Source organism: Chamaea fasciata, unplaced genomic scaffold, assembly GCF_029207755.1.
Source record: "Chamaea fasciata isolate MVZ Bird 193981 ecotype frontalis unplaced genomic scaffold, bChaFas1.0.hap1 SCAF_10, whole genome shotgun sequence".
NCBI lineage: Eukaryota > Metazoa > Chordata > Aves > Passeriformes > Sylviidae > Chamaea > Chamaea fasciata.
In genome coordinates, this window is record NW_027094095.1 from 21,973,881 (window position 1) to 21,998,695 (window position 24,815).

Consider the following 24,815-nt stretch of genomic DNA (forward strand, 5'->3'; position numbering starts at 1 on the left):
TTTCATTTTCAAAGGTTATTGAGTTTGATGATGGATCAGGATCAGTTCTGCGGATACAGCCCCTGCGTGTCCATCGAGATGAAGCGATCTATGAGTGCACAGCCACCAACAGTGTGGGGGAGATAAACACGAGTGCCAAGTTAACAGTGTTAGAAGGTAAGGGGGAAGTTTTTGCAAGCCTTAAGTGGCAGGAAATGTGGCTTTGGCAGCTACGTGTTGATGTGCTGCATTTAAATGGCATGGTGATATTCTAGCTTGATTTGGTAAAGCTGTGTTTTCTCTGCAGTAGTTGCTATAATTTCTCCTGTAATAGAACATCATATTTTTGAGACAATCATGGAAGGATTGCAGATTCTGAATTGTCTTTAGAGTGTTTTTGTTGCCTGATTGAGCGGTGTCATTTCTGACTTGGAGGGCTATCTACAGAGACATTTGTATGCTTTTCTCATCTGTTTGTTTTCATGTGATACCCATCTTCGGGGTTTCCAACTATTGTATCTGACAATCAGAAACTTAATCTATGTTGCTGCACCTTCTGGATTAAACCAGCACATAGATTTTTCAGGTTACTCTTCAGGTTTTTAATTTGATGTGAATTTTAGTTGTGTTTATTTTTCACTGAACTCACAACTTTTAATTCTGTCTCTCCTGTTAAAGAATAGATTTTCCTCCTTGTCTGCTATACAAGCAGGTTTTATTTCATTTGCTATGTTGTTTCTGCCAAATGTTTGTGGAAAAACAGTTCATTAGATATAAACAGGCCTGTGAACACTTGAGTTTTTTAATTTTAAATTGTCAGAATTATTTTCTGCTTTTAAGGAAAGATGGGGATTTTCCAGCACATCAATGTGTTCTATCATTTGTTTATATATAGGATTTTGTAAATGTACTGAGGTATTACAAATCTGGGGCATTTGGCTGAATGGATTTTTACCCCTTACAAGCAGGAAAAGGCTTAGCCAAATTTCTTGTTATTTATAGATTGATGCAGAAACTTCTAAGTAATGAAAAAACTAGACTGGAAAGTGTTTACTGTTGTAGGATTTTGAATCAGAGGAGAGTGGTTATCCCAGTGGTGAGTGTGCCAGCCACACATGACAAGTTGCCTATTGTTCCTTGTTCTCCCATCCTCATTTATAGCATAGAAGTAATCATATTTTCCTTTCTGCTCTGTGACAAAGAATACATTAAACAACTGTAATGTGCTCAGGCACCGTGGTGATGGGAATCATAGAAATCATTCAGTACCTGATGTGATTGTGTATCTTGTTTCTGGAGGTGGGGCATCTTAAAGATCGGCTTGCTCTCCAGTAATAGTATTATTAAGAATAGGATAACAAGTGGTATAGACCTGAAAATTATTGGGGGACAAAAATCACATTCTTTTTTGTTACTTCTTGACTTTGCAGCAGCGTATGCAAGTGCATAAAGCTCAGCGGAGCTCTTTCAGCAGTTTATGTGCAGGTCTGCATTTAAATGCTTCCTGCAACTGGATTTTTGTGATACTGGATGCCTGAATACCACTCTTCCATGCACATTCCTGTTTCCTTTGGTTGTAGTTGCCTTTAAGTATCCTGGATATGCATGCACATGCAGACACACGCTAATAATTTATTTGCTCTGTGTTAAGTGTTCAAAGGCCCACAGAGACATGCCTTGCATCAAGGAGCACAACAGTATTTCTTAGCTCCATGGTGCTCCTGCTGATTTCCTGATGAGGTAAAACTTGCAGACCACCACATAAATAGGGAATGTTAGGAAACACCACAGACAGGAAAAGACATGCAGGCACACAATTTAAGAGCTGCAGAAGCAAAAGTCAGTAGCAGTCAAGCACCAAGCCTGCTTTTCTGTTTGGAAAATTTGTTTAATTGGGAGTAATGATAGTTGAACATGATCCCATAAGGTCAAAAACGATCTGCAGGCTGGGGAGGCTGTGTTTTCCACTCAAACTGTAGAGTATCGACCCCTTGCTGGGCACTCTTGTAATGGGCAAAATTAAGAAACATTTGCTGCCTAACAATCTGTATGTGCTCATGCATATAGAGCTGTGAGCTTGACTGCAAGGATGAAGAGCTACATGTGCCTTTTACGTTGGCTTAACTGACAAAGATGGATTCTGTTATGATGTATTTCTATTTAAGAGAAAATGTTTTGCATTTCCCTTTTCTGAGACTGTTCTATGGACTGTTCTGTAATTTTTCAGTCATTTTATCTAATCTTCTGCATTGTCTGATAGAGATTATGATGTTTCTGCATTTTTTGAATATGATTTTTTTAATTACTATTAATATTCTTTTGTTTACACTTTGGCAAAGTAGCTACTGCCCTGGTTGTGGTTGTTTACTCTCAATGGCTTCCAAAAAACAGTGATAAGTGCCCACGTTCTCTGTTACGCCATCACTTTTCTAACATTAGTTTTGTAGAGGTATTTGAAAATTACACATTTCATGTGGAACCGTTGATACTCTCAAGACTGTCAACTAGGATTGGATTTTTCCCTCTGCTTTTGGGGTTAAAATAATTTTTGTAATTGGTCTCAGATGGCAGTTTGAATGATACAGACATTCTGCACTTCCTTTCAAGAATTTGACTAATGCAGTAGTCCCTGGTGCATGACAAAGCTTATCATAGACGTCCTCGTGGTTACATGCTGCTAAATACACAGCATGTATTGATTTTTACATTAAAAGTCCTTTATAACAATAAGTTTTAATGCTCCTTCACAATTTGCCTGTAGAACATAGGCCTTAACATTAAATCCAGAAGTCACAGTTAGGATTTAGCAGGCTGCTATTAGATGTCTTTGTGGCCAACTAAGCTGGAGCTTTATTTTATTTATATTTCTGCGGTGTTTTACAGATCAGAAGCAGGTTATCCTTTCTAATTGCCAACTTATTTAATTCTGAATATTAAGAGAGAAGCACGAGTCCAGTCTTCCAGGGGAATCAGGAATTCTCGCATAAGTGAATCGCTTTTAACAGTTTGGTTCCCTACTGCCCTTTTATTCTTTGCTTCCATGTCTCTCATTTTTCCCTTTTAACTGCAGATCCTGTTGTGACCAAACTACGTATACTTTGTGTAACTGGAAATTATTTCTCCTGTTGATAGTAGAAGAAATAGACATGCGTGTACCTTCTCTTCTCATTTCTCCTGGGTAGCTGATAAGCTGAATTATGTATGAGTCATATTGAACATTTCTATCTTTTTTCCAATTATGACCTGAAGCAGCACAGAAGTATGTTCCTGCTTGGCAGAGGAGGAAAGCAGTGCTGGGAGGGGGAAGGCTAGAATCAATAAGCTGACACGCATTCTCAAGAAAAGCCTCGGGGACAGTTAGTGGCACTGACAAATTAATAAATATATTATTCAGTGGTAATGTTGAGAATTACAGAACAATTTTAAATAGGGAGGTGATAGGAAATATAAGTAGGAAGGATGCCAGTGTGCAAGAACGTAGCCACAAGCTGGTGGCAGGAATGCAGAAGTCTGTGATGTCCTTCTGTGAGACTCCTTGTATGCTCTGCATTGCAGCTGTGTTGGGAAAGGTGATGGTAACTCTGTTTGTCACTGGTAGCCTGTTCACCAAAGGATGCCTTCAGTCTGTTTTCCAGCAGCTTCCGCCCAACAGGAAGATAAGGAAAAGCAGTGGAAAACAAGGTCTTCAAGGGGCAGGGGGAAAGTATATTGATTCTTTGGGAGAGAAAGGTAACTCAAGTACAAAGTATTTTATCTGTCCCTTCTCCTGGGGCTTTCCAACTGGGGCATTCAGTTTTGGTTTCCAGAACTGGAAAAACAGTTAATTGCAATTGGTCCTTTAATGCTGTACAAGCAGGTTTTTTTTCACTCCCTTGTAAACCAGAACATACAGTCTTATCCAAGTGACATTAAATATATTCAGTTTCATTTCCTTTTGTTTTTAAGTAGGTTAAATGAAAATACCATCTCCAGTTTCCATTCTAGTTCTATGTAAATCCCCTATGCCTCTATCCCAGACTCCTAATCATGTGGCATGTAGTTATTTGCCTGGAGAGTGCTGCCAGGCTCCACAGGAGAGCAGCTCCTGGTGAAGAGGACAGACAGCCAAGGAAGAGTTGCTTGCACAGTGGGTTTCAGTTTCAGGGTAACCTGGCAAGTTAAGTTTTGCTGGCTGGCTTTGTGCTCACAGAAGTCGAGGAAGCTTAGGAACATTTCACTGCAGCCCTGGTGTGTTTTACTGTGAACTGAAACGTCCTTGTGGTATCAACACTGTACTCAGCACAAATCCAAAACACAGCCCAGTACAAGCTACTATGAAGAAAGGTAAGTCTATCCCAGCCAAAACTAGCACACCTAGAAAGTTCCTGAGTGCAGCAGTTGTCCTGGGGTGGCAAGCACTTCTAGCATATCATAATTTGCTGTTTACTGAACCATGTCATGAGCTTAATTTCTTTCACCATCTGCCAGCTGCATTCCAGTTCCTGGGGTTACCCTGTTTGAAATGCTGTAAATGGTAAACATTTGACTATTACAAATGATTTCTGCAGAGAGCTAGATCTCAGAAGGCTTGAACCGATATGCCCTTTTTGTAAACATCCATCTAAAAGTGATTTTTGTCATTGGAATAGCAAACAGAAGTTAGCCATGTTTAATGCTTGTTTATGTTTGGTTAGTTACGAAAGGATCCGTCGGATCACTGTACTTTGGTTTCAATGCTTTTGCATCTTTTTGCTATGAAGAATTTCTTACAATTTGTTGTAAAATTGAATCAATTACAGAATGGAAATTGAATCTATTTGCATGTTCCCATTCTGATTGTGTAAATGAATTAAAGCTCCCTCTGCTCTGCTGCACCTGGGATTGGTGCTATTCTCTTCATGGCTCTGGTCAAGGAAGGACAGGTCTTTCTTCTTCTACGTGTTTCATGTTAACTATCTGTTCCAGCGTCTTTTGGTCTCTCCCTGGGAAGAAGGACTGCTGTGATCCTACTGCAGAAGTCCTGCTTCTGTTTTTAGCTCTCTACAGAGGCAATCCCAGTAGCACATCCTTCCTGTGGGAGGCAGGCAGCTCATGGACCTCTGTAACTATTACTTTGCCAAGAGCTCCAGCGAAGTGAGACTCCACGTGCTTCCCTGCTTAGGGAAATGTCCTACCGTGCAGTGATGCACAGAGAAGTGAAGAAATCTGAGTCGTTCTGCTTTTCATTGGGTCTTGGCATGTCCTGTGCTTGTTGAAAAGAGAAACACTAAGCCAGCTGCTCATGGTGGCCTCATTGCAAAGTTCAGGTTGTAACCTAAAAGAACCTAAATCTGAGCTCACGTGGACTTGTGCTGTTAAGGCGTAAATAGTGTTCACATGGAAGCATTGTGCTGCTTAACAGCAGGTTGCCTAGTGTTGGTTGGGTCAATTCAGGAGTCCTGTCATCGTGCTAACAACTCCAGTTATTTCCCAGGTACGGACCAGTGTGGCTAAAAGGATCCTCCAAGGGGCTAGAGGTGGTCTCTTGGATCCACTGCATACAGAAGATTGAGGAGAATTTGTGATCAGTTTCAGTTAGACCAAGAAAATTTACAGAGGCTGTTTTACTTGTATCACCATTATGTGCCGTGCTGCCAAAACTTAGACTGCCATGGTATCTGAAAAACTGTTTCAACTACTTAAATTTTGGCATCTATAGGGCACCTATCATTTTAATCCAGCTGTGAAACTCCTGGTTCTATGCATATTATATTTATTTGCTGTCAAAGATTAGATTCAGTAACAGCGTGAATCCCGCTCTTAGAGTTTATTTTTATAATATTTAACAAGATAGACTTTCTTAGCTGTGAGTGAAAGACAAAGAATGGTGAAGAAAAGTTTTAACTGTTGTTGGTCTCTCCTTCAAACAGGAGAGTCAGCAGATCTTTAGAACGTATCAGACCCAAATGCCATAATTTCCATTTCTTATCTCTGTTTAAATGATTAACTAATGGCACATAACCATGTAATGTATCTGTGATAGCAGGTTCCCTCAGAAGACTGCCATGCACTAAGGTTAACATCCAGGTTCATTCCACAAGTTTATGAAGCAAGAAATACAACCTTTGAAAAGTTTTATATGAAATATCACATTGTTAATGCCAAGCTGAACCCTTTGGAGCTGTGCACTCCCATAAAACCTTGTGTCTGAATAGGTACTGACCTCTTAATCTTGAGAACGTTTTTCTTTTGCAGCAAATGGCTGTTTCTGCATATTACCTCTCAAATGAGGTCCTATGAGATGACATCTCTAATGGTATGGGGTGTTGTCACATTCTTAGCAGCAGGTTTCAGTGCCCAAAAGCAGCACCTGGGATTTGGGAAGGACTTTCCAGATAAAAACAAGTGAACTTGAAGTGTCAAACAAACAAGAATAGGAGTATATTCTACAGAATTCTGCAAAAGCTGTAACACAGGGTTTATATTGCCAAGTAGCTTGAAGTTGTAATTGTGCAGTTATGTCCTGTAAAAGACTTCTCAGAGCTTCTTGTCTAACATAATTGATTTATTCCTGTTTTATTTTACAGTTTATAAGTTCTGACTTTGGTACTGGGTTCAGCTAAAAAATTCTGTTGCCAGGAGTGGTTATCTCCTTTTTATTTGCTCCATTTCTGAAGTCCCTCATGAAGATATTCAGAAATGTGGATGTTTATACAGAGCCTTGTAGCAACCCACTGCTATCTTCTGTCTGTTATGAAAATGAATAATGGAATCTTGGGCATTATTTTCTCTTTTTTCTTGGGCTCAGGGAGTTGAGACAGGTTGCTTCTCACTCTGTGTTACCTTGGAGCTTCCTGAGAGATTGTCATGAAAAGTGTGTCAGGCTGTTCTAGTGCCGCTCTGCTGTCAAAACGTTCAGCCTATTCCAATAGGTAAATGAGGCACAAGCAGATCAGTTTAACTCTCCGGCAGGGCTGTGCTCATGCAGGCAGGTTTCTGTCTTGCTGGAGAGGTGTCCCTGTGGGTTGCCATATCCCAGCTGAGGCCAGGGATGGCCAGATGACTGCTTCAGCCTCTCTGTTCCAGTTTGAAATCAGACAGGTTAGATTAAATGGTCTGTGGTTTAAACTAATCTGTTTTGACTCTCTGTTGGAACAGATCATCAGTCCCAGCTGGGAGGCAGCAACCACCAGTGCTGCCTTTCATGTCCCTGCAGAAAGGCTGGCATTCCCATGTGCCCCGACCCCCCATGGCCACAACCATGTCTGGAAAGCTTTGACAGCACTGGGATTTTGATGGTGTCAGTAGGCAGTAAAACCAGGGGGGAAACATGCCATAGGCTAAAAAGAGTGTAGCCCGAAAACGGCAGGAGAATGGAGCAGCAAAAGTGAAGGCTGCCAAGGAGGAGATGTGTGTCCTGTGAAGTTCTTGTACTGGATATTTTGGAGGAAGAAAAGGCAAAAATAACATAGGTGTAATTAAAATATTGTGAATCTCGAAGCAGATTATTTTGTTGGGAAAATGAGTGTTTAGGTCCCAGTTAACCAGAAAGTACCCAACTAAGCCTTGCCTTGCTGTAAAATTCCTGCATGAGTTTCATGGGGGCTAGTCTTCTTTTTGATTCTCCTGGCCTCAGTGCTACCTCCTATTCTGCACCTGTTCCTGTTTGATTTCAGGGACTTTTATGAACATACTCTACTAGAGATGTGCACACAAGCAGTTTTGGAAAGGCCTTTTCAAAAGCGCTGGTGAATTTCGGAGATAGAGCTTTGAATGGACTCTAGGATCATAGCTGCTTTTTTGATTCAGTTGGTCACTGGCTAGCATAACTTCTCTGCGTTTCTCTGATGTGCCCACTCTCCCTCTCCCTCTCCTCTCCAAAAGTTCTAATTATGTTTTTATCTTTATTCATATCATTCCTGTCACTCTAAGGCGATTTGGCTCTTCTGACTTGATTTTTTTGACTGTCACCTTTATTTACAGCATCTCCACAGCACTGTCAATTTAAGACGCACCTTTTGTGCAAAGGCTGTTAATGAATCTCATCATTTCAAAACTGATGTTCAAGGAACTTGTTGATAGAGACCATTATTGCACAACTAATAAAAAAATAGCGAACAAGAGAGTGGAGTTGATTAGGTGTCAGTGAGCCTTGATTTGGCTCTCCAAATGTTTATTTGGTAATAACTAGTCTGAGGATGGACCTGGTGACTCTCAGATGATAAAATTATTTTGGAGGACTGGCTGCCAGAAGAAAATTATTTTATTAATTAACTGTGTGTGCAGGGTTCTAGAAGTCTTTCAGAGAAGGAGAAAAAAACACATGAAACCCCATAATTATAAATTAATAATTTTCTTATTGTAAAAGGCATTTAATGGAAATTTATTTAACTCATTTGGAACAGGTAAATGAGAACTTAATTCCTTTAGATAACTTGGGTAACTAAACTTTGTCAGAATAACCTGCACAGGCATTTCTTGTCACATTTAACATCTACTGGTGACCATCAGAAACTAAAATAATAGGTCTTTATCATCGGATGTTTCAAAAGATCTTTCTTATTGCTGGATCTCTTTCAAGATACCTTGTTCTGAGAATGTCTGTGGCAACCTGTTATTGACAGATGTGCTCTCTGTAGCTGCTATGTCAGTCCTGCTGCTGTCTCCTGCTGACTAATAAAGTTTGTTGCTGGTGTGTATTTGTAGAGTCTTTGAAGTCTGTTAGGTTGTGTTATGGCTTTCTGAAAGAAGTAGTAACTCATTGCTTAACTACTGGAAATTAGTCGGAAATGCTGCTTGATAATGCCACGTGGATTATCTGCTTTTCTTCCAAGGAAAAAACAGAAGGGCAAGAGCAAACTGTCTGGAAAGCCTTTCTGAGGCCTTAAGTATTTTTGTGAAATTATCTTTCGGATCTGCTCATAACCAAGCGACTGCTGACAGCCTAGTGACCTGTTGTCATTTACTGGCATGCCGTGGCTTACACAGTCACTTAAGATGGTGATCTTCTGTTCCTTCTTGTGCAAAAGCGGGAGAATATATTCCCTTGATAAAACTGGAGAGTAAGTTCTTTAACGAAAAATGGAGCTTGGAGAGTGCAGAATGTGATAACCATGACTGTGGGGAATGCAGTGCTTACCGCTACAGAAGCAAAAACTCTGCGTGCAGGGGAGGTTCCATCCAACCATCTTATGTTTGGTGTCTTATCTTCTTCCTCTCACTAAAAAAAATAAAGTCACAGCAGTAATTAAGTCATTCTTGGAGAAATCAAAAATTTAAAATGTAAGCCAGAAAAATGTGAAACTGGAATACAAGCGCAAGCACAGCTATTCAGAAGAGAGCATGTCCATGTAGGGAGCACTTTTGTTTCTTACTGTACCTGTGGAAGAGAACATTCAACAGGTATTTTAACTTTCTTGTAGAAAAAGGAAAATCATATAACTGCTGCTGATGGGCTGCCTTTTGGTCTTGGTCTGAGACGAAACAGGCTTTGCACTGAAAACCTCTAATATTGATCATTCCAACATCTGGTTTCTGTGTATGATGTTTATTCACAGGTCCCACATCTGGTTATCCTTATGATCTCTGGTTGGTCTTGTGTAGTTTATATACAGTTTGATGTCAGGAAGGCTCTATGGTTGTGATGCTTATTAAAATGCAGTGCCCAGATAATGAGCAAAAGGAATAATTTGCCCTAATTTTGGATGCAAGAAGTAATTATTGTGAACATTCATTGTTAATTTGTAACTTGAGCTGCTGGTGACTGAAGTATGTTTGGTATCAAGCAAGATACCCTAAAATAAATGCATTCTACATGCTGTCTTAGAAGCCCAGTGTTGTAGTAGTAAAATACCACCTTCCCCATAGAGTTTTCTAACAGCTGTTTATTCTTGTGATTATTTCAGTTGGATAATAAAGTAAGTGACTCTTTCTGGCACTCCCACCTGCTCAGATTTTCTCTGCCCAGAGCTCCAGAATAGCTCTTTCAAATCCTTTATCCTAAGGAAACCAGCAGGTGTGAGGTATAATAAGATCTGTCTTTTCAAGATTATCTAGTGCCTTGATGAGGTAGGTTGGATGTTGCAATGGGAAAACACTGCAATGTATTAATTTATCGTACTAATCCTGTGCTCTGTTCCTTCAATCCTTTTATCACAAGGGTCCAGCCTGGATGAAACCTTTCCACGTTCTTGGATGTTAGGAGTTGAGTGGGGAAGCCTAAATAGCAATCAGAGCTATAACTTTTTCCAGCTGTAGTGTGTGAATGTTCACTGTAGTGTTGCTGTTCCAAGGGGGAACTGGGGAAAATTTCCTTGCTGTAAGAATGCCTGTCAGCACAGGATGCAGAATGCTTCGAGTAAAACTGGCTGCACAAAGTGCTACAGGCAGTGGAACTGGTATTATGATACTTTAGCTTTGAGATTACTGGGAAGGTGTTGGAAACATTAACCTGGTGGAGACCATAGAAACACCGAGCCCTGTTTTTTGGTACTACAGCTCCAAAATGGTGTTTTGTTTACAAGCAAGGCAATACTGGAATTTATTTTTCTGTATCTCTTTGATTTAGACAATGCCATGATTGGGCCCAGTGAGGAGAAAGTCCTTGGAGAGAGAACAGAAATGATAAATATAATGATGAAAAATGCATAAGCTGCGCACAGGGTGGTATTAACAAAAGCTGCTGCAGAGGAAGGTAATGAATTGGGGAATGCACAGTCCAAGGTGACAAGACATCCAGTATAAAGAAGGTCAGGAGCTGGAACAGAATCAGCTTTCTAAAGAGAGCCTGCATCTCCTTCGCTTTGAGTCCTAGGAGGGAGAGTAGTGCATGCCAGCAGTGCTACAATTCATGGAAGTGCCTTCCAGATGGAGCTCCACTCTGAATGTGTGACAAACAAGCCAGGCTAAGCAGAGCTTGTTGTTCCCTGGAGCCTGTCTGGAAGGGAGACAAGAGTCCAGCTGAACCCCTGGCAGGTATTAATACACTGAAAGCTCACATATGGTAGAGATTAAAATGGTTTACCTGGAAGAGTGAAGAGGTCAGCAGGAAGAGCCTTTGCTTGCATGGACTTTGCCTTGTTAGAAGATGGGGTGCTGTCTTCTGCCTCCTGGTTAATTTGGACAGTTTTTCTGTAAGAATATCTCTGATGTGAAACCTGTCTGGATTATGCATGTCATCGACAAACTCAGCATTGAAGTTGTTGAACGGTTGAGGCCAGGGGTAAACTCTGTGTGTGTTCTTTGCAAATAAATTACTTGGTTGCTTTGATTTGGATGTGAATTTGTCTCTTCAAAAAGTAGCATTGCAGAGAACTTTAGCTGATGCTTTGCCTGCAGGAGTAATCTGGCCCTGTGGAAAAAACAGCAGTTGTTTTGCCTGGAGGTGGTAGGCTCAATCAGAGTCCACCTGATTGCCATGTAGTGCACATCCCAGCATTGTAACTTCTGCTGCCATGTGTTCCTGGTTCTGAGGAAGAAATTGCTGATCAGATGAGTAGTATCCAGACTTGAATTTAGCAAACATGAATGAAATCTTTATCCTTTGCAGTACTACTTCCAAAAGGGAGGAAAAAATAAAAGGGTTATGGAGGATTCATGTTTTTACTAATTAGACACTAAAAATTATAGAAGTACTAACATAAAATAATAAAATAAACCTTTAGCTCTTGCCCCAGGCACGAATTTACTAGCTTTAGTTTGTAGTGCAGTTCGGTTCATTGATCTTGTCACAATTGATGATTCATTAAGTTGTGACTACTGTAGAAATTACAATGCACAGATGTAGCTGAACTGCACATCTGTGTGTTCCCAATGTGTTAATGATTTAAAAATGCACTTTCTCTCTGGCCATCCACTGTGCTTCGAGTGCCAACTGACATTTTGGATTACTGAGCCATTTGTTGTGGTTGGCAGAGGGAAAGTCTTTTGGTTCTTGTACTTTCTTTGTGACTTTTCTCAGTTTTTTCAGATAGCTGAATTTGATTTTCCCAGCAACCTTGGCCTTGCAGCATGAAAGTTGATGTCTGTCCCTTTGCAAGCTGCCACCTTTTTCATTGTCACCTCCTTTCTCCTGGTGTTTGCTTGCAGCATTTGGAGTGATTTCCTGCACCAAATCATGGGGAATACATCAAACTCAAAACCAGGATTTTCTGGTTTACTGACTTCCCAGGATTCTCAATTCTAATTTTTAAAGTTTGTGTGAGGTGGTGTTGGTTTTTGAGAAGACCTCAAAAACTTTCAGTGTATTGACTTAAAGGCTGATTGGCACCAGCAATTCAAGAATGTGTGGCAACCGTAAAATGTCTTAACTGTTAAACCTATCCCTAGCCTCTTCCCCTACTTCAAACCACTATTCAGACTGGCCCTTATTAGAGACTTGCATTTGATCCAAGCAGAAATCTGAGGAGTTGTCTGTAATGGAGTGTGGCTTTGCATTGATGAAGCAAACTATACCCACTATTAAGTCATAGTAAGGTTATGACTGTGTTGTGTAGTTAATGCATTTTCTTGTGGTTACAGTCTGTCTCTAATACCACTTTCCAGTGCAGCCAAACCCTTGAAGACTTCTCTCACTTCAAGCCTTTCAGGGAGCACCCAGGGAGAACAGACTGCATCTGTTCAAACACGTACCAGCTGATGTACCTGGCTCTGTGTCCACTTCCAGTTTATCACAGGCTCTGTGGTGAGAGGGTCCATGTCTGGTATCTCTCACTTGCATCCTCTTTGGTTCAGCCATGCAGACATTTCTTAAAGGCAGGCTAAAGGCTATCTTTAAGAAATTACATACTGTACTATCCAAAAAAAGTGCAAAGCAACTGTTAAGTCCAACGCTAACTGGTCAGTTTATTCCAATAATTTATACGTAATTCTAGTGTTGAAACTGTACAATCTCAACTCCAATCCAAGCCATTTGTCTCTTCCTGAGATTATAAACCCTCTTCTCTGCCTGGTGTCTCTGAGATCCCTTTTTCCATGTAAGCTTCTCTAAATTCTCTTCAACAGGCTGAACATTTGAGCTCAGTAAGCCCCTGTTGTTTGGCTTATTTTCTAGCACCTGGCTTCCTTTTTAGATCATCTTGAAATTCTCTCTGCTGTTTTTATGCCTTTCTAGAAGTACATGAATTGCAATTCACACTGTATTTTGCTGCTGTAAGAAACAGCTGCAATGATTTGAACTGTAGGTTAGTCTATGCCACCTTTTTTTTTGCCAGGAGTCAATTATGAGTGCCAGTGAAGTCTGTAAGGACCATGCTTGCAGCAACAATTCCTTCAAGTACGTGCTTCTCTGTGCTGATGTGTACCTCAGGCATTTTTGAACTAAAGGCAGTGGGTTTAGTCAAACTAATGAAAGAAGAATCTAGTTATGCTTTGAACTTTAACTTCTGGTATGCATATAATATTGCATATAGCAAGATGTTTCCTTGCTTCACAGTGTGATCTGTGGAAAAAAATTACCTTTCAATGTCTGCTATAATTTATGCCCTGCAGTTTTTGTATTAGAAGGGGTAGTGTGTTGTTGTTATTATTAACAGAAGGAACTCTGGATTTAATGACTCTCTGCATCCATGCTTGTGTCTTCATATTGAAAAGTGCTGGTATATTTAGTTATGATTTAACCTATGTTTGCAACAGCAAAATTATGTGTCCTTGTGTGGTAGAAACACGGCTTGGCAGCCCTGTGGAGTAGCTTTACCTTATCTGGCACAGTATTGAATTGAATTGAATATTGGGAGCCCTTTCAGTTGCCGTCTTCCAGTACTCCTTCCATCTTGCAGGTTGAGCATATGGTTTTGCTCATTCCTGTGGCAACTGAGTACACATCTGGAAAACTCCAGGAGCCCCTTTGGTCCAAGTGATTCAGTGTACAGGGTCAGACTACACAAAAGATGAAATTTCAGGAGGGGTTTTGTGAAGAGCACGAGGAGGGAACTTGCCTCAGTGACTCAGGGTATTTTTTTCAATTTTTTTGTGTTCAGATTACTTTGTACCCTCTTTTCTCCAGATGTAATATGTTGGATGTTGCCTCATTAATCCTGCACAGTTTGTAGCAGTAGCCTGTCTTTGTTATTTATAATGCAAGATGCTCCATGATTGTGAGGCAGGTTGGAGGTGGATGTGCTTTGCATTTTGCCTCAGTAGCTATGGTGAGGGTGTTTCCCTCTAATACAAGGGCTGAGCAGCTGTGGAGGGCTATATCCTGGTCTTCCTTGCGTCGATTTTGGCAGCAGAAGCATGCACATTCCCCATCTCCACACTTGACCAAGGGCTTTTACCCAGCAGAGGCAAATTTCAAAAGCCATCAAGTACTAGGGCAATTTTTCACTCCCTACCTCATTAAAAATTCAGCCCTGCATCAGTGAATTCAGGATCCCCAGTTCAAGATTTTGAGCTAATGAAGGTTGGTAAATGACAGTCACCCATCAACACTTGATTGAAGTCAGTTTCCCCTTTTTTCTTAGAATGTTTAAGCCTAACACAACTGAGCTGTTATTTGTGAGGTGTACAAGTCCTAAGCAATGCTGGACTAAGTTGGGGAATGGAGCTGAGTCAGACAAAGCAGGTTCTTTTGATCTTTTCTTCCCCTTTTATATGCAGACAGGCAAGAGAATTCGGGAGTGTCCTGTGTCCCATCTAGTCCTGTGCTGCCGAGTAGGGCCTTTATCTGACCATGGCAAATACATAAAGTGTTCATGAAAAATATAAAAATGGCATGTTTAACAGAACTGTCTGAAACATAAGTCACAAAACTTGACAGCTCATCTTCTCCACCTTCCTAATGACTGTGTCACTAACACTAATTGAAGCACAGAATTGAAATGCCTTCTCTTATCACTTAACCTGTTCTTTTATGGTATACATTTTTTTTTTTTTTAGAATAGCAGCACTGTTAGCCTTTGGATCAGTGCTGCTATTCTAAGCCTGGCAAGTGCTGGTTTCCTGTGGCTGAAAAATGAGTCTGCAGAATCTGGATATAACCTGGTGATTCATTACTTTATGAACTTTTCAGTTTGAGATATGACATGCTGAATTTCATGGAAACTGGACCTCACTGCCAAATAACAGAGTTTGAACTTATTCTCCTTGTGGCATTAATTTACAGCTACTATGGAGGATCAGATAGAGGGGTGCAGACAAGATTCACCAGCAGAAATTACCCAGATTCCAGTTATGCAGTTAACAATGACTGTGTAGTGCTGTTAGTGTGACCCTTTCAGTATTTTTTAACTTATTTTGGCATTTCTTGTAGAAGGCCATTCTATCTTCTTGGCATTCCTGACAGATACTCATTGAAGACTGGGATCTTTAGAACTGAAGCTCTGTAGTTAAGTACAAGTTTCAGTAGATTTTTTGGCTAAACCGTAGGAAGTTTTGCCAGTGTTTCATCCCATCACCTGGCTATTTTTCATTGTCAGTTAGGAGGGGGAAGTGAACATTGTTTCTAATTTAAGTGCTACTGCATTTCCAGTAAGCAGCATTTAAGAGAATATGCAGAAGTCCAAAGTTTATTTAGAATAGTGGTGCAGCTCTGTAGGTTGACTGTGCTTATCTTTAGTACACCAGTCAGCTGCCTTAGATGATAACCTTTCACTTCCACAATAGAATTAAAAGCAGCTTTTGTTTATTCCTGTACCATAATATTTTTATAAAATAAGTCTGCATATGATCTGCTAATGCTTTTCAGGGAAGCAGAAGTATACTGAGTGCCATTTTTCAGTACATATTTGTGTGTTACCATGTCAGCTGCTTTGTGCAGCAGTACAGGGTAGGCATTCTACTTGCTGCTTTCTCAATAGATCTGTTGTTTTTCATAAAGATACTTTCCAAGTGCTTTACCAGTCTGCCTTTTTAAGTAACATGTAGAGGGTTGCCTCTATCAACTCTGAGTGTTTTCCAAAACAAATAAATTGGAAATTACATTTGGCAAACCCTAAATTCTGAATAATGCAGGTGCAACAGATGTTTTTATTCTGTTTTCTTCAGTTAGAGCTTAATTTCTTGGTGCTGAGCATTTCCACCCATTGTAGAAGTGCTCTTTGTTCTAGCAACTAGGTACAGTTGGGTGATGCTACCTGAGTAATTATGTCCAAGGTGACTTTTCTTCATTTGGGGTTAACTCAGTACTTGATTTACACCAGGAACATAATTTGCTACTCCAGTTCTGAGACTATGCTAGGTGGAAAAGCTTTGGATAAAAAAAGTGAGCCTGGCACCATCTTACTTGTATAACTTGGGTTGGTTTCCTGGATGGCAGTGGAGGAAGAAGGCTCAGCTCACAGAGAGGGCAGAGCAATCTGGCGTGCCTTTGTTGACTGTGTCTTTAGAGTAATGAAGGCTGGGACTGTGGGGCCTCGTAGCAGAGCCCCTGTACCAGCATGGCCATGCAGGCACAGCGTGCTGCAGTGAGCTCTGCACAGCTGTCTGAAAGTCCAGGGAGGAGACAGAACAGTAGGTGGGTGCACACAAACCTGTGCATGTGACATGGGATGACACAGAAACAAATGATTGCCTGGAATATCACTGGTTACAGCATGATTGTTGCTCGAATCCTGAAGAGATCCAATTGGAAAAGAAGGGTTTGTAGTCCTGTGTCTTGGTGAATGTGCTCCGGAAGGGGCTCTGTCTTAGCACAGGAAAAAATGGTGAGGGGGCTTGTGTGAAAATATGAAGTGTGGGTGATGAAGCAGTGCAGGTGCCTGGTGAGAGTCAGCACCTCAGTGAAATGCTGTATATCAGGGAGAAGCATTAGTCTTTCAAACAGAAAAATAGTGGAGTCTGTTGTCTTAGAGAGCTCAGGACAGCCCGCACTGAATGGTCAGGCCTCAGCAATTTAATATTGGATAGTTTCACAGCTCTGCCTGACAAGGATATACTTTTATTCTGTTGTGCATAAGTGTAATCCGAAGAGAATTTCCAAAGAGCTTCTGAAACCTTTTTAAGATAACTGCTTTTGAGGCTCCGTGACATTCAGAATGTTAAATGCTGAAAAAAACCTTAAAGGAACAAGAAATTTTATCATGTTAATATTCACATTTTCAACAAAATAAAGCAACAGCAATGGAAGGAAAGGAGAAAAGAGGCAGCACAGTCTCAGGCAAATGACTGGCAGAGTTTCACTAGTTAAAAATAAGGAAGGTTCTGAAGTGTAATGGAGTGAATCACTTATGACCAGTTTTACGGTAGAGTAATCTGACATTTACTTTCAATGGTAAATACAGAAAATGATAGTGAAATGCTGAAAATGCGATGTCATAAAAGTTACAGCCTCCTCATCAAGTTTATTATGCTTTGGGAGATACAAGGTCTTGGTTGCTCCCTGGAATAGTTAAGATGTTTGAAATTTAGACACTGAAATGTAAACCAGTCCTTTGCTACCCATAGCTTTCAAATGGTCAAATATAAGCACAATTACGCAGCCGACCAGTTCTGCTCGAGTGCCCATTGCCCGCAATTGACTGCACATCAGTTGGTTGTGATCTGCAGGTTTCCACGGAAACTGCATGTACCACTACCTGTGAATAATTGAGAATGGCAGCTGTAATGAGAGAATTTGGGGCAAATTGTGTAAATAGTCGTAACTAGATTACAGTGGTAAAATGTTTTCACTCTAGATGAAGATTTAACTTCCAGGCTTAAGGAGATTAAACTGTAGAGGTCTAGGAAAGAATCTGTCCTTGTGAAATCTGGGGATGAATGTGTTTTAAAAGCCATTGCAAATTCCCAGAATTTTGAAGCAGGATTTGGGAAAGTTTTTCTGTGTGCTGCCTTAAGGGTCTGATAGCCTTTGTATTTTAGTTCTTGGGGACAGGTAATTGAAAGGCAAAAGCTCTGAATTTGTTGCAGCTGTGTTGGCTGGGAAGTGACTGCTCAGACCCCACTGCTTAGGGGCAGGTGCCTTGTTCCTGTCCCACTTTCAAAGACAAGTAAGGATACACCAGAGGTTTGGAATAAAATACCCAAGTAGCATCTGCCAAGTCTCCCCTAATTTTCCTCTTCAGCTTATGTATTTATTTTTTTAAAAGTTAGACGCAGTAGCTTAATATTCAGAGCACTCCTGTGCTCTTCAGTATGATCTGCATAAATAGAAGGAGAGATGCTACAAGCTAGCTCTTTCTATAAAGACAGCTTTGTGTGTAATAGAGAGGAAAAGCCAGCTGGATGTAACAGGATTCACTGTGATTGCTGCTCAGATACTGTAGACGTATATTTATGTTGGGTTGAAGTGACCTGAAGAATTTCCATTGCCCATCTCTAGGCATACTGTCTCTTGCACTGAGCTTGCAGAAGAAATGTGTGCAGTCATGCCAGCAGGAGATATGTGTGTTTTGTATTAGCCTAAGGTTAAAAAGAAATGGTGACTGTTTTGTGTGCTGCAGCTAATGAAAAGATTTGGGCTAAGACATCATAGTTAATTTTATAGAGAATTAACTCGTCTTTGAAAATGATTTTGTTTTATTTTCTGCCAGCAAGAGTTTCTCAGCACTGGTAAAGCAATGGAGTAGAGTCTAATTTTTTTTGTGTGTGAGCCCAAAGCAAGCCAGGGGGTTGGCATTACCTGGAAGAATATCTTCTTTATCTGAGAAGCTTAAAAAGTTGGTGCTAGACTCCCGGTTGTTCTCATTGCCTCTCGAACCACAGGAAGACTGGGGAAGTAGCTGCTTGTACAAATGAGAGGGAGAATGTTAATTGGTGTAACTGAGCTTTCCTCCTCGGAAGTAGTGAACTCTGAAAACTCCCAAATCCTGAATATTGCTAGGCTAATTGGATGGTTAAATTTAGCAAAGCTTCCACTGTGCCTTACTGAATAAAACAGAGCTGCCATTTATTATTTAAATGTCTGTTGTGACATGAGGCCATAGCTCAGGGTGGGCTACCTTGCAAACCAGGCGATCTAGTAAAATTATTATTGACTTGAAAGATGGAGCTCGTCATGAATTGCATCTGCAGTGATGCTGTAAGTTAATTTTGAGCCAGATAGCTGTAACCAGCTTTCATTCCACTAGCAAATACCTGGGGATATATGGGTTATGTACTAGCAGTGCTTGGCTGAAGAGGAATTAGTTTTGTCTTACAGTCAGTGATCCACAGCATCCAGCAGCCTTAATAATTAAAACCAGAACATGTCTCAAGACTCTGATCTGAGTATGTAAAAAGGAGGTACCTTAAACTCTGTATTTTGTTTTAAAAAACCCTCAACTCACCAAAGAAATGCTCTGCTGATGACTGAAAGGTTTAATAATAAAGAAGGTTAAATGGGAGGAAATAGTCTTGCTCAGGTTTCCCTCTGCTCGTGGTGCCAGAGCCTTGTCAGAGTGAAATATGTAACACTGGCTGAATGGCTGAGCAGCTTCCATCTGCTTCAGGATCTCTCAAAGATAATCAAGAATGATGAAAATTGTTTCTTCATTTTTGACCTCTAACCAACCTGTTAGCCTTATGTCTATAAAGCAAGGGATGTCTCCAGACTGGACATAAATTGTAATGCCAGTGTAGATCACAGCTCCTCTATCAATATTTGAACTGGAAAGAGCTTATATCAGTATAGCTGCAGTTTATTGTATTCATGAGAGGAACTTTGTACCCTTAAGACTCATTAATTTGACATAACCCTAATAGCAGCTTGCAAATCTTACTGCCATTTCTTGCAGGAAGTGAGGTCCTTCACGATATGCTGTCCCAAGACTAGAGGAGCCATTCGCAGTCTTCATAGCCCACGTATGCCATCCTTCTGCAAAACAAGAGATTTAGTCTCTGCTACCACAAAGATTGGTTTCACTGGCTTTACTGATAGCACAACGCTGATGCGTAGCTGATCATATAAAATGAAACATTTATCTCATACCTCTCATTTTCCCAAGTCCTGGTTTTAATTTATCCACATGATTGGTGTGCTTTGTGCTCCAAGCACCCTGAGGAGAAGGAATGCTTCATGTTTAACTCCATAAAGCCCCATGCAAACTGTTGGTAGGAGGTCTAACAGCACAGGCTGTTACTCTGGAGTAGCACGTCTGTGTAGAAATGCTTGCTCGGAGCAGAACAAAGCTTGTACTAGCTCTTTACCTTTTCTCCAAGAATGAGTCTCATCATTTTCTGGAGATTCTTATCTTCTTCTTGTAGAAGTTTCACTACCCTGTTGTGCAAATGGTGCATTCCCATGGCTGGTTAGCACAGCCAAGACAGCCTCTCTGTCTTACACTACCAAGCCCGTCGTGCAGTCTTAGCACAGTGAGTAGGAATGTGGATGTTTTCACACATCTCCACCTCACTGTCAGACTGTCATTCAGGTGTCATTTTGGCTACCCCATACTGAAGTCTCATTTGCTTGCATTTCTTAAACTCTCTCTGTCGAGTCTAAATATTTCTGGGGAAATGTTGGAGACTGGTAAGCCATTGTGAGAGTGTATTGGCTTAGGAAAGATTTAGAGGCCTTAAATAACAAGGATTGTATTGGCTGTGGAAGAGGAAAAAAAACCCTCAAATATTTTTGCAGTAGGTGGAGAAATCCCTAGAAAATTGAGTATTTCAGCACAGAAGTCATTGAACTACACATGAACCTGAAAAAGCTGAACTGGAATACACATTGTCCTTTCTGTTTCCTCACGGCCAGCACATTCATCTGGGTCTCGTTTTTAGTGTGGAATGAAAGGAAAGTGCATTGCTGTAGTTGCAGAATCTGTCCTTTGCAGAAAGCCAGTCAGGACTCAGCCCTCCATTTCAAAACATCCAAGTTTCCTGTCAGAGAAATTTAAAGGCAAGCTTTGAGACTACTGACCATAAATTTGGAAGTCATCCACTGCCATCCTGTGAACCTTCAAGAGACTCCAGAGAGAGGTTGCTTAAAATGCACTTAAAACTAGCATGTTAATGTGAAGGAAGATAAACACCTTCCCTATCTCTAATATTATAAAGAAGGCTCAAATCTTTGAGGCACTGCACAGTGCACAGGCTGGTATTAGGACTCACCTCTGGTGCTTTTTGTTTTGTATGGGACAGAGACTCCTTATCCTGAGCTCTCTTTGTGGCTGAGTTTCACGTGGAGTACCTGTCCTGAGGATGGCTTTGGTATTGCTTGGAGATCTCACTGTTGGAACATTTTTTTCTGACAAACACAGGAAATGTGTGGTTCATTGGAAAGGCTTGTTTGCTTGGTGGTCCCCCTTTGGTAATTATTTGTGCTGACAACACAGCTGTTGGCTGAAGCAGCCTGTGTGCTGTGGGCTTAGTTATAGGCAGCAGTGCCACTGGACTCCTACCAGAGCAATATTTGTTCACCTGTAGCAACAAAGTGAAATTGTGATTATAATCCTTGCCATTTCCCTGCAGAGCTGTCTCATCCATGCACCTGTGGGGCTTATGTGAAGAGACGCTGTTGCTCGCTTCCCGCACCAAGTAGCAAGGGAGGGGTTGTCCATTGCCTGACTGAATTTGTCTCCTTCCTTTGCACTGCATTCCACAGAAGCATCTTTCATAACGCTCATGGTAGCTTCTGCTCCCTTGAAAAGGAGCAGAGTCTTTGTGGGACACCGGCTGTGTTGTTCTGAGCCCTATCCTGGTGTCCCCCAAGTCACTTACTTGGACTGGTGGTGATAGAGACCAGGTGTGCCTGTTACCATGCTCATCCTAATGTTGTTGTCCCTGATAAGGGGAGCAACGAGCGTTTCCCTGCTGTGTCCCCAGGATATGTGCCAGTCCAGCCTGTAGGAGCTTGTGTTCTTTGATCTGCTGCAACACATCTGCTCGAAAGGATTAGCAGAAAACTCCCGTCTCAGCAGCTTAGAGTTGTCATATATTGACACCTGTATTTTGGTATTTGCAAGCTAAGCCTTGCACTTATACAAATAAGCAAGCTCAGTTCTACATGGGTAAAACTGTAGGATGAGCCTGTTTTAATTAGAGCTGGTGAGACTCCTCTACACTCCTGCTGTTTGCTATCATAAACATCTTGCATATGTTTGCAGCACAGTGAAAAAGACAGACTTATGGGGCAGCTGCTTCTTTTAAAGCAACAAATCAACTTCCAGATAATTGAAAAAGCCACAGTTGTTTTCAGAACAGGTAGAGGATACAGACAGAAATATCATTGCCAAACATCTGGTCTGCAAATCTCATGAGAGGACAGTGGGGAATACCTTCAGTCCTGGGTCTCCTAGGATGTTTCTTTTTGGAGTTCAGACTGTTCCCTGGGGGCTGCTTGGTAAGCAACTTTTCTGGTAGGTGTTAAAGCAAACAGGGTTCAATGCCTGGATTTTTCTTTCATGATCAGCCTAAACTTTTTCTGTGGTCGAATATGGGTACTTGACATTTTTCAGATTTGTTGATTCATAAATCAAACTGGGAAACTTGCAGTACTACATAATGACTATTTAAAATGTGCATCACAGTATCACTGTCTACAAAGCAATGGCTCCATGCGGTACCAGCTCTCCACCTGGGTTCAGTCGCTCCCATTAGGGCCTGCAGCAGGAGCTGATGGCATCTGCCAGTCAGAATAGTGAGCTTGGTTTTTTACCTCAGAACAAAACTAACACGCTATAACCTCTTTATTCTCTCCTGCTTCACTTGGTCTGTATGAAAGCTCCATTGGCCACCTCTTGCTTCAGACATGTCAGCTTTCTTCCTAAATAAACATCCTACTTTACCTTAATGTTGTTAGGTTGTAGGTTTCTTCCTTCTAATTTTCTGTGCTTGTCACTTTTAATTAAGCCCCTTGGCTGGATGTTCCTCAATGTGAGGGGAGTCCTGCTCATGCAGATATTCCTGTTGATATTAGAAAGTTATTCTGTTCTCCTTTCTGAACTGACTTGGCTTTGCTGTCCTGAAATACAGTACTGCTGCTCTGCTGCATTTGGAGATTATAAAAGTCAGAAAGCTATGATCTCTCATGCAGGCTTTCTCTGGATTTATTCCTGTTTGAACTTGAAAAAATACTTTAGAAATGCATCTCATCATAATTTGACAGTCGTCTGCAATGCGCAGTCCTCTGCAATTCATGGAAAATTGTTTCAGTTGTTAATGAACCTGTTAAAAGTTTGGCCTTTCAGCCTTTTATCTATTAAGTTTCTCTAGAGTTTAATCACATTTCTCTTTCTGTCGTGGCATTTAGTCACTTTGATCTGTTACCTTTCAGTCTTCTCTTTGATAAGGTGAACAGACTGAGACTCTGGAACTTTTCACTATACAGTGCTGTGTTTCTCCACACTTACACCGTTCTCACAGCCCTAGCCTCAGTGCTGGCAGTATCTTTCTGGGAGTGGTACCAAACACAGAGAAAGCAGTGCAGTGTGTCTGCTCCTTGCCACTGTCTGGGTGCAGCCCAGAGCCGTCTCCTATGGTTTTCTCCGTGGAGACCAGGTTACAGCATCACGTGTTGTGTTAAACATGTAGCTCCCTTTCACAGAGAGGCTTTTCAGACACAACGTCTGTAGGAAGAGATAACATTTTTATTAGCCTGGATAACACAGATGGAAAAAATGAATGTGAGGCCCTTCATCAAAAGAGATCCTCCTCCACCCCTGCAAACTTAGCTTTCCTTGCATCTTTTCAGCTGCTGGGTTATACCAACACTGGTGACAAATGCTTTGACCTTTGTTTTCAGTCTTCATGCTATCCTTTTGCTGTAGGCTTCTTCTGGCCCCACCTTTAGCCTGGCAGTGAGGCTCATCGTGTCAGGTGTTCGCATTATTTTAGGGATCATGATATTTCTTTTGCAGGATTGGAGTTCTCCCTGCCTTGAAAATTCTGTAGTTGACATTCACTCCAAGCACAGCAAAAGCCGACTCAAGGTCTCCTTTTAAAATAGGAACTAAACATGCATAGCACAACACAGAAAAAGGCCCTTATCTCTTAGCTGGTTTTTCATTACCTCCCGTAGCTCTAATCTGATTGTTTTGCATGTATTAATAAAAAAAAAGAAATACAGTATTTGGAATAATCGATGCATGGCATTTTAAGATTGATTATTTTCCAAAAAGGCCTGTTCCAGTATTTATGCCTTTAGGTAGCCTTGGGATACTGGTGGTAGTTCTTCAGGTGTTCTTGGGGCCATCATGACGCGATGAACTCTGTTCCTTGGGGGCTGTTGTTTTTATAGGCTTACCAGTACTTGGACCATGACTTTGGTTTGTAGTTTTGTTCAGTACTTTGTATACCTACAAAGGAGATGCCCCCTTGCACAGGAATTTCAGAGCCATTCTTCACAGAAACTCCTTTTGGAATAAAGGGCTGAATGGAAGGGCTGCAGACACCCCTCCACCACACCCTGGAGATTCACCTCCAACTTTGATACTGAAACGTAAATGCATGAAAAATCTTGGTATTGTTTACTTAATTCCAGAAAGCACAAGGGAAAAGCCAGAGGTGTTCCAGCAGACACAATGAGAGAAGGACTCAGACTTTCCATTTCTAGTCTTTTTCATGAGCACCAAATTTTTTCAAATCAGATTTACATTAGGGAAGAACAGATGCTTGCCCTGTGAGAATGTGAGTGATTTTAACATTAGCCAGGGCTGTCAGTGGGTGTTGAATATTTATATGCTGTAGGGAAAGGTGATGGACTAGTTTGCTTTATGCTAGCTTTTTCTGCAGGAGTGAAAAAGGCAAGAATTCTCAGGTGAGGCTTCCTGTTAGTTGTTTTCAGTGCATGAATAGCAAGGATCATGTGGAAGAGTCTGTGGGTGATGAGAGGAAACTCCCCTGGGTTATGTAGCAAGAGATTGGGGCAATTCTTACCTCTCAGCATGTGCTTGGTTTGACAGTGAAAATAAGTAAGAGGGACCTAAGAATAAGAGTTCTTCTATTTCTGAAGGAAGCCTATGGAAGTGTTTTGTATCATATTTTGTTACAGTCTGTAGAAGCTGACATCCTCTGATTTTAACCTCGAC

The 24,815-nt window shown here is 41.1% G+C and overlaps 1 protein-coding gene across 14 annotated transcripts in view; it reads left to right on the forward strand.

Moving 5' to 3' along the window:
• PTPRF (protein tyrosine phosphatase receptor type F) overlaps positions 1 to 24,815 on the forward strand; it is a 381,489-nt gene that overhangs the window by 189,288 nt on the left and 167,386 nt on the right. For all 14 annotated transcript variants that reach the window (XM_066192652.1, XM_066192651.1, XM_066192663.1 and 11 more), the window contains one exon: positions 15 to 156. In XM_066192652.1, the coding sequence (XP_066048749.1) occupies positions 15 to 156 (142 nt within the window). The remainder of the gene's footprint in view (positions 1 to 14; positions 157 to 24,815) is intronic.